Source organism: Acanthochromis polyacanthus, chromosome 10 (assembly GCF_021347895.1).
Source record: "Acanthochromis polyacanthus isolate Apoly-LR-REF ecotype Palm Island chromosome 10, KAUST_Apoly_ChrSc, whole genome shotgun sequence".
Classification (NCBI taxonomy): domain Eukaryota; kingdom Metazoa; phylum Chordata; class Actinopteri; family Pomacentridae; genus Acanthochromis; species Acanthochromis polyacanthus.
In genome coordinates this window covers 17229071-17245680 of record NC_067122.1, presented here as the reverse complement: position 1 = coordinate 17245680, position 16610 = coordinate 17229071, and the positions used below count along the sequence as shown (strand labels likewise).

The window sequence follows — 16610 nt, the reverse complement described above, 5'->3', positions numbered from 1 at the left end:
TTCGGACAACATACTAAACTGTGTCGTTTTTGGTGACATTTCAGGTGACATACTAAACTATGACGTTTTTGTCCATTTTCAGACAAAAAAGACTTGTCAGTCCATTTTCGGACGACCTACTAAACTATGATGTTTTTGTCCATTTTCAGGCCACATACTAAAACTGACATTTTTTGTCCATTTTCGGACGACATACTAAACTATGACGTTTTTGTCCATTTTCGGACGACATACTAAACTATGACGTTTTTGTCCATTTTCGGACAAAGAAATGACTTTTTTGTCAATTTTCAGACAAAAATGACTTTTCAGTCCATTTTCAGACGACCTACTAAACTATGATGTTTTTGTCCATTTTCAGGCCACATACTAAAACCAACATTTTTTGTCCATTTTCTGACGACATACTAAACTGTGACTTTTTTACCATTTTCGGACAACATACTAAACTGTGTCGTTTTTGGTGACATTTCGGGTGACATACTGAACTATGACGTTTTTGTCCATTTTCAGACAAAAAAATGACTTTTTTGTCCATTTTCAGAAAAAAAAGACTTGTCAGTCCATTTTCGGACGACCTACTAAACTATGATGTTTTTGTCCATTTTCGGACAAAGAAATGACTTTTTTGTCAATTTTCAGACAATTCATGTTGGCCGTGTTCCCAGCCTCTATCTGTACCTGAAAGCCTCATAATTTTATGGCCTTACGCTGACCTCATCCAGCTCAGTCTGGTAACAATTGAACTTTGGATGTGGTTATGTTGGAACTGTGCAAAAAGTCAAACACAAACAATAAATCACACGGGCACACATTACCGGACACACGTGTGCACAGGATTACAGATTACACACTGACACCGTGGCCTGCTGCTGTAATGCTTTTCTCTCTGCATAATCCATTTCATGTCCTCCTCATTTTCTGTATACACTAAACAAATTATAGACTAGATTATATAGCAGTGTTAGTTCTAATGTTGAAACTTTTCACTTTACACTTTAAATGTGAACAAATAAAATCACATTTTAGTTTCAGTGGTCAATTTGTAAATGCAAATCAGACATTTTTCACTACATTTTTAAAATCTTTTTTTTTTAAAGGTCTGTTTTATGTTGTTTTTTTATCATATTATAGTCAACCTGACATGGTTTGCTGAAATACACTGTGACCAAATTATTATGCAAGTCAGTTTTTCTTAAATATCTTTATCCAAATATGTTCCACTGATGAACAAGTGGTATTAATGCAAGCCTGATAGGGCAGTTGATTATCCAAAAGCATAAAATATCTGAAGCATTTAAATTTTGAGTAATAATTAGTTAAAATTTAAAATGCTGTGAACCAAATTATTATGCAGGCATATATAAAGGTGAGTATTCTGTGTTCTGTGACCATAAGCACTAAAGATGGGAAAGAAGAAGGACCTCAGTAGTAAGGAGAAGGCTTCTATCGTGAAATTTGTGGGAGAGGGGCGGCCAACGATCGAAATAGCATTATTGGACCGTGACCATCGGACAATCAAGGCCTTTGTTTCTAATGGTGAAAAACAAGAAAAAAACGTGAAGAGGCCCCAGGCAGGAAGCTAACAGCTTGAGATTTGTCAGCTTTAAAGAGAGAAATGCTTAAACAGCCTTTGAGTTCCAGTGCAAGCATCTTTTCTGCTGTCGGTCGAGGTCACACCCCAAAGACACCACGGAATTGTGTTCTGAAAACGCTTGGTAAGGTCCAAAAAGCGAAAACAAGGCCTCCACTTAATCAAAAGCAGAAGGATAAAAGACTTGCTTGGTGTAAGAAGCACATGAAGTTGGATTTTGGACAAGTTATCTGGACTGATGAGATGTGTGCCACCCTTGATGGTCCGGATGGTTGGGCTAGAGGTCGGATAGCCGAAGGTGCCGATGCTCCACCCAGGTTGAGGCGTCAGCAAGGTGGTGGAGGTGTGATGATATGGGCAGGCATCATAAAAAATGAACTCACTGGACCTTTCTGGGTTGCAGAAGGAGTGAAAATGGATTCTGCAAATTACTGCAAATTTCTAGGAGAAAATTTCCTTCCGTGGTTGAAGAAAAAAAAACAGCTGCTCAGCGCAAGAAAATGATGTTCATGGATGATAATGCTCCAAGCCAAGCATCGAAGTTTACTGCTGAATGGCTGGCATCAAAGGGCTACCCAAAGGACAAGGTAATGGACTGGCCAGCATCCTCACCGATTTAAACTGCATAGAAAATCTGTGGTCGATCCTGAAAAGAAGGGTTTTTGAAAATGGAAAACAGTTCTCATCAAAGGATAAGCTGTGGGAAGCTATTGTAAAGGCTGCAAAAAGCATTACATCTGCTGAAATAGAAAACTTAACATCTTCAATGGACAGCAGGCTCCTTACTCTGATGCAGAAGAAAGGTGGCTACATCTCCAAGTAAAGATACATCCAGATATGCTTATTATTTGACAATTTTGATAGTCTAACTGACAATATAAAATATATTTGTTAATAAAAAAAGATGTGTTATTTTCATGTGCTGGATGTTTTAGTTTGAAATAAAGATTTTCATAATAATTTGGTTCACCTGAAATTCGAAATGTTATTATATTTTCCATCTGATATCATTTCAGTGTCACATTTTTGTGGATAAATGCATAATAATTTGGGTCGCAGTGGAAGACTGAACTGGGTACAGTTTTCTCTTTTGTCCTAAAAAGAGAGACAATGATCCTTCCTTAATTTTCCACCCCTTTATCACACTCTGGCTTGTGTGCATGTTTACAGTTTTGGCAGCATTTACTAGTACAATAGTTTATATGAAATTGTTCATTAAGATGTCATTTTTTGTGTGTGTAAAAAGAAAAAAATAGCATTTCCATTCATTGTTTCTCACATAAACACATTTTGTGTATTTAATGAACATTTACAAAATGGATTTTTGGAAAAATATAAACCTGTTTTGTTAAAATCCATGTGTACTCAGTAGCAGTCCCCTTCTTCCTCATTTTTCTTAGAATTTTGCTGCTTCTGTTACTTATTACCGTCACTAAATCCCACTAAGGCAAATATCACGAAGTTATCAGCAGGATTCTACAAGTATAGCCGAATATAAAGACAACCATGCATACGCCACAGGGCAATTTTAAACAATCATAGGTGACTTTTATGAACATGCTATGAGGCAAAATTTAACCACACCACTTAGACGCTGACCAAGACCTTCTCTTTCGTAGTCATTTGTCCTGGTTTTTTAGCCAAACTTGGCAGAAGTACAAGAGTGACATAACAAAGTTCACAGCCAAACTCAGTTTCACTTGGTTAGGTTAGAGGCTTACACAAGTTGAGGATAAAAGTCTGTACAACCAGGCAAAAACACAGAGACAGAAGAAAATGAGTAGCCAAGTGGAGTTACATTACAAGTGTAAAACATTGACAACAAATGACCCAACGACAGTGTGGTTAAAAAACAAAAAAGCCACCACTGAGTAAAGATAGATAGATAGATAGATAGATAGGCAGGCAGGCAGGCAGGCAGGCAGGCAGGCAGGCAGGCAGGCAGGCAGGCAGGCAGGCAGGCAGGCAGGCAGGCAGGCAGGCAGGCAGGCAGGCAGGCAGGCAGGCAGGCAGGCAGGCAGGCAGGCAGGCAGGCAGGCAGCAGGCAGGCAGGCAGGCAGGCAGGCAGGCAGGCAGGCAGGCAGGCAGGCAGGCAGGCAGGCAGGCAGGCAGGCAGGCAGGCAGGCAGGCAGGCAGGCAGGCAGGCAGGCAGGCAGGCAGGCAGGCAGGCAGGCAGGCAGGCAGGCAGGCAGGCAAGGCAGGCAGGCAGGCAGGCAGGCAGGCAGGCAGGCAGGCAGGCAGGCAGGCAGGCAGGCAGGCAGGCAGGCAGCTAAAACTTAGATTAAGTGGAGAAATTTATGGTGTAACAGCAGAAAATAGAAAAACAGTATGAAGAAAAAAGAGCAGCACACAATGCACAGATATAAACAGATACCTTCTCCTTCTAGAAGAAAATATCAATATTTACAGAAAAAAAATTTGCACAGCATCATTATTTACATCTTTACTGCACAGTTAGTTCGTGGGTGAACTGAGCTACTGAGAGCAGGTTTGATTGTACAGTCTGACTGCAGCAGGAAGGAAGGACCTGCATCTCTCTTTTAGACACCGCAGGTGAAGCAGTCTGTCACTGAAGGAGCTGCCCAGTGATCTTACTGTTTCCTGCAGGGGGGGAGGTGTCCTCCATGATCGACAACAGCTTTGTCATCATCCTCCCGTCTCCCACCACCTCCACAGGATCAAGGGTCAGTCCAGGACAGAGCTGACTTTCTTAATCAGTTTATTCAGTCTCTTCCTTTCTGCAGCCGTGATGCTGCTGCTCCAGCAGAACACTCCATACAGGATGGCTGATGCCACCACAGAATCATAAAAGGACCTCAGAAGTGCTCCCTGCACACTGAAGGACCTCAGTTTTCTGAGCAGGTGGAGTCTGCTCTGACCTTTATTATAGAGTGCATTGATCACTGGTTGTCTTAGAGCTACACAGGTGTTTAGCCCCAATGTTTTAAGTTCCCTTCACATTGTGCATGTGAAAATACTCTTACTTTCACTCTTAAACATAGCTGTGAATTCATTTGTTGATTTCCTACGATCATCTAAGAATTAGTTCCAACCACATTTGTTCCTCGAAGATGATGGTTCACCACTGACCGTTAGGTTTTAATAATGCGTTGGACAGTTCTTAACCTGATTTTAGTAGTTTCAGCAATCTTCTTAATTGTTTTCTTTGCTTGATGCAGATTGATAATTTGACACTTTCAAAACAGATTAACATCCTTTCTACGACCACAGGATGTCTTCTAACATGGCTGTTTAAGAAATGAGCTCTTCACTGCATCAGTGAGGGTTAAATAAGTTGTTGCAGCTGAAACGTATTCATCAGTGCAATAATTATCCAATGGAAGGCTCTTATCTATTTGCTTAGTTGAATCTCGGTGTCCACTTTTTTTGGACAGGCACTGTAGGTTGTGTGGCCACATTAGCCCATACATTTTTGCTACGTTTCATTATATGTCTACATATGAGGCTATTTCTACTGCATCTTCATTACAATGTACTGTCCTACACACTGCCTAAGCTGCCACATGACTGATGATTTTTATTGATAACCACAGTGCAAAGTCAGAAGCACTTGGCTGGTTTTCAGAAGTAGATTGTGCAAACAGCACTGTCCGAGCCATTATTTCAGACAATCATTACTGCTCTGATTAGTGATACCACGGCTCATTTTATATCCAGACTACTGCTGTAACTGTGTTTCTACTGATTTTCAGTTGGTCACTGATCTTCCTGTATCTTTTTCCATCATTGTGAAGTCTCACAGTCAGACTTTTCAGCTCCTCTGGTAATTCTTTTTCCAGTTGAGCGATGATGCAGACATACTATGCAGATAGACACAACTTATAAGTGTCAGTTTAGAAATAACGCAGTATTGTTGAGAGGTGATATAATTTCGAATTAAATGATATTGCACAGGGATGTACTCACTTTGGTTATATCATGTACAACTTCATGATGTTAGGAGGTGGCACTTAATCCCCTGTTGCTGTCCTGCTAATAAACTGTTTATTAGCTGATCTGCTCATTTTGTTGCAAGTTATTTATTAATTACTTATTAAGGTATCATTATCAATAACAATGCACAATTAGAGTAGCATAATTAATCAATTATAGTTTACTATTTATATTTTCTGCTGCATACTTACGGGATCATTGGCATTATTATGACTAAATATTTTTCACAACCTGGCAACCCAAAGGTATTGACTGATCTCATAAAGAATTAAGATAATGAGGAAATGGCATAACAAAGGTCCACTTACAACTTAAAATCATAAATGACTCCTTGCAGAGTGACACCCAGTGAGTTTTTGCCTTCGCTGTGCTTCCTCTTTCACTTGCTTTTTCACATCACACAGCAGTCATTTCTGTCCACCTTAACTGCATGAGGCAATGTTGCGCAACAGGCGCATGCCACGGCAGGTTCCCGACGTGTCGCACAGGGAGGTTAATTCTGCAGTAATCAACCAAAGACCACCATGGAGAAAGGTATGAGCAGAGTGACTTTGATGTGGGTTGAAGCCTGATGACACTAAAGTCTGGATTTTGTTGGAGCTGCCACGTGTTTTGTTGTAATTGTTCACTCAGCTGGTAGAAGTAATCCTACTGTGTGCTCCGCGCTGGAATGTGTTAGTGGTTTGACTGGAGCAGTCATGATCTCTGTAGTTTAGTCAGTGTTTACCTGCAGTTTTCCTAATTAGGGGCTCGGGCATGAAATGCCAGAGCACCTATTACTCTCCTGTGGGGTTTCTTATTAGGGGCTCGGGCATGAAATGCCAGAGGCCCTATTGCTCTCCCGCCGGGTTTCTTATTATTCCGCTTCTTCCGCCTAAAACTTTGGCTCGCTACTCCGCTTCTTCCGCCTAAAACTTTGGCTCGCTACTCCTCCCAGGGCTTTGACAAATCACACACAAATTATATATCAGCGTATGTGGTTTTGTCGGGAATCGATGGCTATCTATTTTCTAAGACATTCATTCATATTTGCCAGAGTTATGAGCAAAAAACTGCATTAATTTTCCACATACACATGAATGGGATTACTGAATCACTCAGACTGAAGACTCACCTGTTTTCACAACGCCACTGCTTCGCCATACTTTCACCTAGAAACGTCATTTAACCATCAAAACGTAGTGATTTCTCTTGTCTACGCAGGGATGTATTTTATGTCATGCTGACTTTTACAGTTTTTGCTCAGTGAGTCCTCAAAAAATGAAAATTCTCAAAATCTGCTCTCTCTAGAGTGTGTCATGTGACTTGGCAGAGTGCAGGAGAGATGCAAAATCCGCCTAAAACTTTCACGATTGAATCGCTCTCACGACCAAACCATAAATGTTAGTCAAATGAAATTTGGTCAGATTGTAGACAATCTACCTGGGATTCAAATGAATCCAAGTTTGAAGACCTTGCTCTTTCTGAAGTGAAATGACAGGCAGCAGTTTACAGCAAAGTCGCACCGTTCTCTCCATCGGCGCCCATGCAAACTGAATCATCTGGCTCATGGAGGGAGAGTGTTTTTAAAATCGCCGGCGCTCGGTCATTTCTCACAATATCTGGAAAATAATTACATTTCTGGTTAGCCACAGGCTTCCTCTCGCTCACGGTCATTACATTTTTCAGCTCGGATTAACGGTTATTCCGTAATTACCGGGAGAACGCGACGTCGCGCCGTGCTGAGAACCAGGAAGTGCAAGTAACACTTCAAATGGGGCAAGATACGGTTTCCAGCATCAGTGACTGATAGGTGGATGGATTGGGCGCTCGGCTTTGGTGCGAGCGGCTTGGGTTCGAATCCCGGTTGTGATTTTTTCCTGCCGATCTTCCATTTTTTCTCTAAGTCATGTTTTATGACGTGCTTCGTCAGAATTTCACCTACACACTTCATTTTAGTCTTAAAAAAAGCCAAATCTCTTCTTTTCAGGCATGTATGTATTGTGATGGTGGGATTTATGCTTTTCCATACATAATTTCACCAACACACTTAATTTTAGTCTTAAAAAAAACAAGCTCTTCTTTTCAGCCATGGATATATTGTGATGGTGGGATTTATGCTTTCTCATACAGAAGCCTCCAAAAACCCCTGTCTTGAGCAACAAACAAACAAAAAAAAAACTCTCAGGCCATGTGCTACAGTGCCACAGAGGCGTCACTAGGTTTAAAGGACAGGGGACTTAGCCCCCAGGTGATGCATAGGATGTGAACACACATTTCATTTCACAGCTAACAAAAACCTCTCTGGGTGGGATTTATGGTTTCTCATACAGAAGTCTCCAAAAAACCCCTGTCTTCAGCAACAAACAAACAAAAAAACCCTCTCAGGCCATGTGCTGCAGTGCCACAGAGGCTTCACTAGGTTTAAAGGACAGGGGGGCTTAGCCCCAGGTGATGCATAGGATGTGAACACACATTTCATTTCACAGCTAACAAAAACCTCTCTGCTTCACACAGCCTTTACAGTAACTCCAATCCACATTTTCACCAGGTGACATCTTCCTGTCTCCGCCTGTCAGAGATAAAAGCACCGTATAATTTCTAAATGAAAGCCTGTCACGGCCCGGAAAATGCCCAAATATGACTCTCTGGATGGGGGTCGCGCGAGGGCCCGACGGGTGGACGGCCCGAGCCCCTCCCACGATTTCCGTATGCGGGAATTGTCTAGTTTTTGGCAGTAGTTTGTAAAGACAGTCTGCAACCCTGGTTGTCACTATTTAACTTGAAGTTTAAAGTCCAATCTGCTGGTAAATTTAGATGTCTGAATGTAAAAGCGACAAAAGATCAGGGGTTCCGAGAAAAGTAAGTTTTGTGCTTATTCTAGTTTTAATGATGCTATATTTATTCAGATCGTTACTTTTAGTGTAAAAGTTATGGTAAACACTACATGTTTTCCAGCAGTATAGTTGCTAATACCTAATCACAGGCTTTGTAATCTTTCTTCAAAGAAGATAAATGATTTAAAAGGTTTGTCATGAAGACTTTCAGCTGCTGTGCCACTTTTACAGAACAATTTTAATCAGAAAGCCAAGCAAAACCGGTTGTGGAAATATGAAATATTGCATGCCAGACTCATACATCCATAGAAAACTTTCCAAACTTGACAGGCAAGTGTAAAATGATTCTGAGAAAACTTTGGCAGTATCACAGCTGTAGATGTGCCACATCAGTGTGTTGTTTTATGATTGTTTAATTGGGTTTGACTAATGGTTAATCTGGGTGCCAGATACTTGTGAGAATTTTAGGTCAAAAGTTATGTGATAACTCTGTAAATTGTCACTTTTTTTATGGAATGGAAGGAACTCAAGTTAATTTTTGTTTCCTTTTTATCAGATGTCACTAACAAAATAAACACGATGTTCTTTTTTTTTTTTTGCCTCTTCATGGATCTGATAAAGGACTCACAGACAGGGTCCTTGAACCGTGCCACTTGTGACACTCTTGTTCCATTTTTATTTGATCAAGCAGTAATAAACTAAAGATGTAGACTGTCTTGGTAGCATTTGTCAACCTCCTCTGTACATGTGTGCTTGACAGTTCGTAGTAACATGACAGAGTTTTGGAAGGAGCACTCCAAAGAGGCCACAGTGGAGGAGATGATGCTGGACTCTCGTGCCAGAGAACTGACTACACAGGAGCTTCCAGAGATCCTCTCCATGCTGCCTCCTCTGGACGGACGCAGAGTGTTGGAACTGGGAGCAGGGATCGGGTGAGTCTACGGCTGTATTAGATTCAGCAGGCTTTTTAAGGTCTTTATTAAATTATACTGCCTGCAGCAAAAAAAAAACAAAAAAAACAAAAAACACAGACATGTGACTGTTGAATGTGTTGTTGTTTTTTTTTGTAGATATATGACAAATCACTTTTCTCCAATTAAGCTGTTTATTTTCTAAATATCAGTGTCCCAAAAGAAGCTTGTACAGGGACCTTTTCTGTTTGGAACAGTCTTCCAGAAAAGGGTAAATTCAAAAGTGAACACAATATTTTATTCAGTCTAGTATTATATGATAGGTCATAGATATAAACATCTAGTTCAAATATTGACATGTGATGGCTAAAGGTGGAGATAAACTGGGTCAGGCATATGGGTTCTATAAAGCGTCTTGAGACAATTTGACTGGAATTGGCGCTATATAAATAAAATTGAATTGAATTGAATTAAACCATGGTTTAGACTTAGTTCTCCCATTAGTTGGTGTACAGATATGTCCATATCTCTTGGCACACGATTCATCCAATCCCCACGAGCCGCACCCTGTAAAACGAACCCTCCCGCAAACTTTTCCCCGCTTTCTACCTGTTAGTATTATTCCATTGTTAGCTGAGATATAATGTAGCCATTAGTGGTATCTCACAGGGAGGAAGCAGGTGTCCTGTACGGAGGATTATTATGGTTTTCTCCCTCAGACGACCTTGAGTTAGCAGTTTCAGTAAAATGAATTGTTACATTGTAAGAAAGTAGGACTGTGCTGTGTATCAAGGCCAAAACTCTATCTTTGTTAGTGTGTGCGCATGTGGAGAAGAAGAAGAAGCATTTTTTGTAAGCAGCTTTAACTTTCTAGCCTGACCTGTCCAGCTTAGCTCCATCTCTTCCCTTTTAAAGGTCAAGCACAACTCATGGATTCATTGCACATTAAATTCTACAATTCTACAATTTCATTTAGCAGACACTTTTGTCCAAAGCGACGTACAACACAAGCAAGAATTCAGACATAAATGGTTATTATTATCAATATTATAACACTCATATGTAATATCAGTTTCAGTGTTCAGTTATTAGTACCTTCATGAGACAAAAATCCAAACAAATTTCAGTGTTCAGTTAGTAGTGTCTTTGTGAGATTAAAAAAAAAAAATCCTAACAGACAGTTCTGGTAAATTTCAGCTGCATTCTGTAATCCACTTGTCTGTAAATACAATCAGTGCTTTAAGAGTTTTAGTTGAGATGAAGAAAAAAATCTAAACTAATAAAGCATTTTAATGTAAAAAGCTTAAATTGAAGCATTTAATAGTTATGGCTTTTTCACACCAGACCAATACTGCCGTGTTTTTCTGCAGCCGCTTCACCAGCCGCCTCCTAACCAAGGCGGCACACGTGACAGCGGTGGACTTCATGGAAAGTTTTGTGGAGAGCAACAGGAAGGAAAATGGTCACCATAGCAACGTTACCTTCATCCAAGCTGACGTCACAAAAATGGACAACCCCCAAAACAGGTGTGTTCATTTGTGGAGATCATTTTAAGAGGTGCACTAGCAGTGTGGCTCGAGGAATGACAGAGCAGGTCTGTGAGTGACTGATTCGATTCTGATTGAAAGACCTAAAGAACCGCTGGATGATAAGATGACAAGATTGTCCTGAAATTTAGGAATTTGTGACACTCAGGAGATGAAGCTGGTTATGATGATCGCATGATGCTTACTATAGCACTACCTGATGTGATTTTTAGTGAAACTTGTTACACGTATCCATCTACCCCCTCACTATCAATAGTAATAAGTTTGATGTAAAGTCAGAATTTGTATTTGGGGCCATGTTAACCGAACAGAGACCAAAAAATAGACCAGTGTCGCCCCTGTCACTGTTGCAATATGCTGATCACTGGATATTGGACACAAAATATTTTACTTCATTATGTTTCATACTTTGATACTTTATACATTTATGAGATTCAGTATGATTCTTATTTAACTGTATTTCCTCCCAGACCATTCCTAGATAAGTGTCGTTATTTAGGACTTTGTCTCACATAAACACAGAAGCACTTGACATTCTCCAGTATTAAACCATTTCACCTTTTATGAGAACCAGATTTTACACAGTGGTCGCAATATTTGCCTTAAAGCAGGAATATGCAGACAGCAGCTTTCTTTCACTATGTTTTAACATTTCCAATTCTGTCAAGCAATGAGCTCACAAAGCTGTCTGCATCAATGAAAACAAATCTGTCAAAAGATCCGAGGAAGTTGCAAATGTCACCTCCGTCTTAAAGTCCATTCATCACATCAGAAATCACTCACAGAATAATACACTTCAACCAACACAGTGAGTTATTGTGTTAAAAGAAAATCTGAAATGTATTTTCTATCACACATTCTATTCAGCCATACCTTGTATTTTAATGCATCCATTTAACTTTCCTCTAAGCTTTGACATCGTCTTCTCCAACTGGCTGCTGATGTACTTGAGTGACGAGGAGGTGAAGACCTTTATGGAGAATACGCTGCGCTGGCTGCAGCCGGGTGGTTTTCTTTTTTTCAGAGAGTCCTGCAATTACAGATCAGGTAACAGAATCTTAAATCAGACAGTTAAATGAAAACTTCATATCAAATTCAAACCTCTGTAGCTAAATTTAAAATAGTTCTAAGGTTTGCAGTCCAGATTCAGCTTCAGCATTCTACAATTTGCTGTGTTTGTCAGATGATTACCATTGCTTAAATGTAGCCAGTTTATCAATTGGACCTTCCTTTCAAGGTGACTGCAAGAGAGATTTCAACCCCACCTGCTACCGCAGTGAGGCACAATACAGCCACATGGCATCATCAGTACAAATAGAGGTGCCAGACGGAGGCCAAAAGTTTGGTTTTGAAGTTGTAATGAAGAGGAAAGTTCGGAGCTATGTTGAGGTAGACTAATTTAAGTCTAACCAAATGTTAAATAAGAGTTGGTACGTAAAACAATGAAGTGCGTGATATAAGTGTTCTCTGTCTTCTCTGTCACCTCCTCTTCCAACTTCAGATGAAAAACAATCCTAACCAAATCTGCTGGCTGCTTCAGAAGGTTCCCCGCTCCTCCAACACCCAGAGTGGATTCAACACCTTCCAGCAGTTCCTGGACAACCAGCAGTACACCAAGCGCGGTATCCTGTGCTACAAGAAAATGTTCGGGTCTGGTTACGTCAGCACAGGAGGACCTAGCACCACCAAGGTAGGAATTTAAACCAAAAAAATTTGTTTTTCCAGACTCACTGTACTGAGTACTGTACTGTACTCAGTAAAAAATGGTTTTACGAATTGATTGCAAGTTTATTTAGATTTGTCAGCTGAAATCTCACATTTCCTCTCCAAATTGTGGTCAAGTTTGTCTTCTTTGCTATAGTAATTCTTGAGATGTCTCCTGAGCCTGATTAGAGTCCGTGCGTAGCAATTTAAATTGATTCAAGGCAAAAAAAAAAGTCAGAGAACTCTTTGTAGATACACGATCAAATTGTAGAGAGGTGTAGGCCAGGCTGGGAGCATAAACATTTGGAGCACAGTGGTCTCAATAATCCTGAAATGAAGGAAGTTTGAAGTCACCATGGCTCATGGAGTTGGCCGTTCACTCAAACTCTGTGATGGAGCAAGACAGATCTTGATCAACTGAGTGACCAGGAAACCAATAGTCTGTCTGACAGAAGTTTAGATGTTTTCTAGTGAGATAGTAGAACCTACCTTTTTTGAAGTCTGTCGAACAGCACTTGAAAGGATTCTCGCACAAGGACGAAGATTGTCTGATCTGACAAAGCACAACCTGAACTATAAGTCCACTGAACAATAGGCACTGCTCATCACTAGACTACTACTAACCCTGCAGTGACATGGTGGTGGCGGCATCATGCAATCGGGTTGTTTCTTAGCAGCAGAAACAAAGAAAATTGGTCAGTAGAGTTGATATACAGAAAATATACCTAAATACAGAGAGATTTGTTATGAAAACCTGCTCCAGAGTGCGTGGAAACTGAAACTGGTTCACCTTTCAGCATGACAATGACTTGATGCAAACAGCCAAGACAATGCTGAAGTGGCTTCGGGACAAATCTCTAATTGTCCTTGAGTTGTCCAGCCAAATCCTACAGAACATTAGTCAAGACAGCTAAAAACATTAATTAACAAGATGCTTTCCATTTGTTCCCATAAAACATAAGAGGATTAATCAACAAGAATGAGACTAGAATAAAACTCAAAGCCCTAGACTGTTGGGAAGTTTCTTATTTTAATGATTAAAAATTAAATCTGCTGCACAACAAGGTGTTTAACAGGTACTTTCTGATGCAACCGTTGTTATGGTGTGGGGGAAATTTGAACCCAAGGTGAGAGCATTCACAGAGCGGACGGCAGGCAGTCCCAGTCCTCTCCTCAGAGAACTATCAGGGAAGATCCACGTCCTCTCACCTGGAGGACGGCTGGGGGGAAGGCCGGCTGCTCTGGTGGTATAGTGTGCACTGTGGTCTCTGAGAGTGAAACCAACAAGCAGGCAGGATGATCCGATGCTGCGTGCAGTGCAGCGCCCGGTCTTTATTGCCAAGTTGAAGGCGCGATGAGCTGTAGCTGTGCAGGTCCTGCAGCTGCTCTGCATTCTCGCTCATCAGGGACCGTAACAACTGAAGGTTAGGGCTGTCCTCAAATAAAAATTCCCTTGTGCTAACAGGAGTTTGTGGACCTGCTGAACCTGAAGCCCCGGACAGAAGGTTTTAGATGTCGGTTGTGGGCATCGGTGGAGGAGACTTCTACATGGCAAAGGTCAGAGGCCTCAAAACCTGGTATTACAAGAGTCATGCTCACTGTGATGATGCTGAGTGTGATATGGGCATGATATTTTCTAATCATTAAAAATAATTACAAAGCCTCATGCAGTTAATTTAACTTCTCAGTCTTTTGGAGTGGAAGTGCTTGGAATGGATTCTGTCAGACAACATGGTGGACATTGCCATGGAGCGAGCCATCGCCGAGAAGGTGCCATTCCGTATGTATAATATTACATGTACTCCCTTTTAATGTGACAGCTAATAGGTTTATTGGTCTGTTGAAAAATATCTGTAATGACAATTGCCTCTACCTTCAGGTTGCTGTTTGAGGTGGCTTGATGCCACTAAGAGGACATTTCCAGAAGGTTCATTTGATGTGATTTACAGCAGAGACACGATCCTACACATAGATGACAAACTGCGCTCTTCAAACGCTTCCATGTGAGCAGTTTTTCATTCATTAGACCACGGCTTCAAGTCTACATTTTTAGACTTTAATGATTTCTGAACTTTTTTTTAAATGTGCATGAAGAAGCAAAATTTATGACAATTATATATGAGCAATATTTAATGCCAAATCCAGATTTCTTTTATGTCTCTTATCATCCACTGTCTTATATGACTTTGTCCAGTGTAGCATCAATAACTTATCTTTGATGTGGTGCTTTGTGGACAGTCATGGTTAAAGCCCGGAGGCCAGTTGCTTATCAGTGACTACTGCTGTGGAGAGGAAGCCTGGACACACCCAGCATTTGAGGCCTACGTCAAACAGAGAGGATACGTTCTTACACACCCACACAGTATGGCAAGGTAAACAGACAGTGGAACCCAGTTATGAAATGAAAGGACTACACTGACCAATGGAAAGTTAAGAACTTTGATCCTCTTTACTAACCCATCATCCCTGTTCATTCTTACCATATAATTTATAAACAAAATCATTAGTTTTATACCCAAAGTAACATTTGATTTATCCCAAATTGTTTTATCCGGCGGCCTCTATCTACTATTGATATCAGCTATCTATCTACTGATCTTAGCTTGTGCCAGCTATATTAGTTTCAGCCCATATCATTGCTGATGAGTCATTCCAAAGATTTATTGGACAGAAAAAATAGAAGCAGTCTCATTATTACATGTTCAGCAATGAACACTGACAAGTAGGTTTTTCAGCTTCAAAATGTATCAGTCATTTGTCCAAATTATGCAGCGCCAACACTGTATAGCATTTGTTAAATGCACTTGAAGCTGTCAAATTAGTAAGATTATCTCTGATGACGGGAAAATAATGTATCACAAGGGAAAGATTGACATTCATGAATGGGATGTGACAATAACAGTTAATGTGTAACTGCTGTGCAACTGTCAGTCACAGAATACTCATGTTAATAATCTGTTAGTCCATATTTAACATGGTCTACAGAGTTTTATCAAAGAATGTTTCAGCAACATTCCTATTAGAAATTGTAAGCCATATATATATATATATATATATATATATTCGGATACCAAAATTAATATCTGGATAATGCAGTAGCGAACGAATATTCGGATATTCGGGTCCAGCCCTAGTTTATGTCCACAGAAAAGCTGGAGAACATTTGGATGCTAGATGCATTTCACCCATTATGGGGATAAAACAGAATATATCCCCCTTGTGCCCCGCAAGTCGTGTCCCCCTCCACAGTGCAAGCTGACTCCATTATGGTATGGGGTTCCATTTGTGGAAACAGCTATTAATTAAAAGCAATAGTATCATGAAGAAGAGGGTTTATCACAACATCTTGGTGCATTGTGGAATCCCTTCTGGATTGAACCTGTTTGGTCATGGGTTACTACTACTAAAATTACTATTAAAACTTGCATACTTTTTGCTGAAACATAAGTCTGTTTTACAACACCCATAAAAAATTTGTCATGTTTAGATGTGTGCCATAATTTACCTTACTGTCAGCCCTGAGGCTATGAAACCTTTCACATCTTGTATGAGGCATTTCCTCACACACCAGACATATCTTAAAGGTTCACTCTTTTGCAGTAGCCCTCATCAGTCCACAAGAGGGCTCTGTAGATGTGCTGCTGATTTGTTGGTGTTCCCACTGTACTTCATGCTCCGTCTCTCCTCCGTAGTTCATTCAGGAAGCTGGTTTCTGTAATGTTCGAGCAGAGGACAGGACAGCTCAGTTCATCCAGGTGATCAAGACAGAGCTACAGAGAGCAGAGGCCATCAAAGATGACTTCATAAAGGTCAGCATGCACACAAACACACACGTAGTCGCAGTCTCAGACAGGAACCTGAATCCCCTCCTAATTCTTTGAACCCTGCTGAACATACCTGTCTCTGTCATCTGAAGGAATTCTCTGAAGAAGACTATTATGCAGTAGTGAATGGATGGAAAGAAAAACTGGAACGTTCCAACAGCGGAGATCAACGATGGGGACTCTTTCACGCAACAAGGAATTGAGTGATTGCACTGTGATGGGACAATATAATAAAAGGAAAAAGAGGCAAAGCTGTTTGA

At 40.6% G+C, this 16610-nt stretch overlaps 1 protein-coding gene across 1 annotated transcript; it reads left to right on the top strand.

The window, feature by feature from the left end:
* The first annotated feature begins 5965 nt into the window (after positions 1-5965).
* On the top strand, positions 5966-16605 carry pmt (phosphoethanolamine methyltransferase). The gene is given in 17 exon segments (XM_051954266.1): positions 5966-6082; positions 9125-9296; positions 10646-10801; positions 11733-11869; positions 12060-12211; positions 12324-12512; positions 13992-14018; positions 14020-14049; positions 14051-14083; positions 14215-14244; positions 14246-14324; positions 14406-14507; positions 14510-14529; positions 14765-14870; positions 14873-14898; positions 16219-16335; positions 16443-16605. Coding segments are annotated over 17 exon segments (1497 nt in total). The 5' UTR covers positions 5966-6072; the 3' UTR covers positions 16554-16605.
* The last annotated feature ends 5 nt before the right edge of the window (positions 16606-16610 follow it).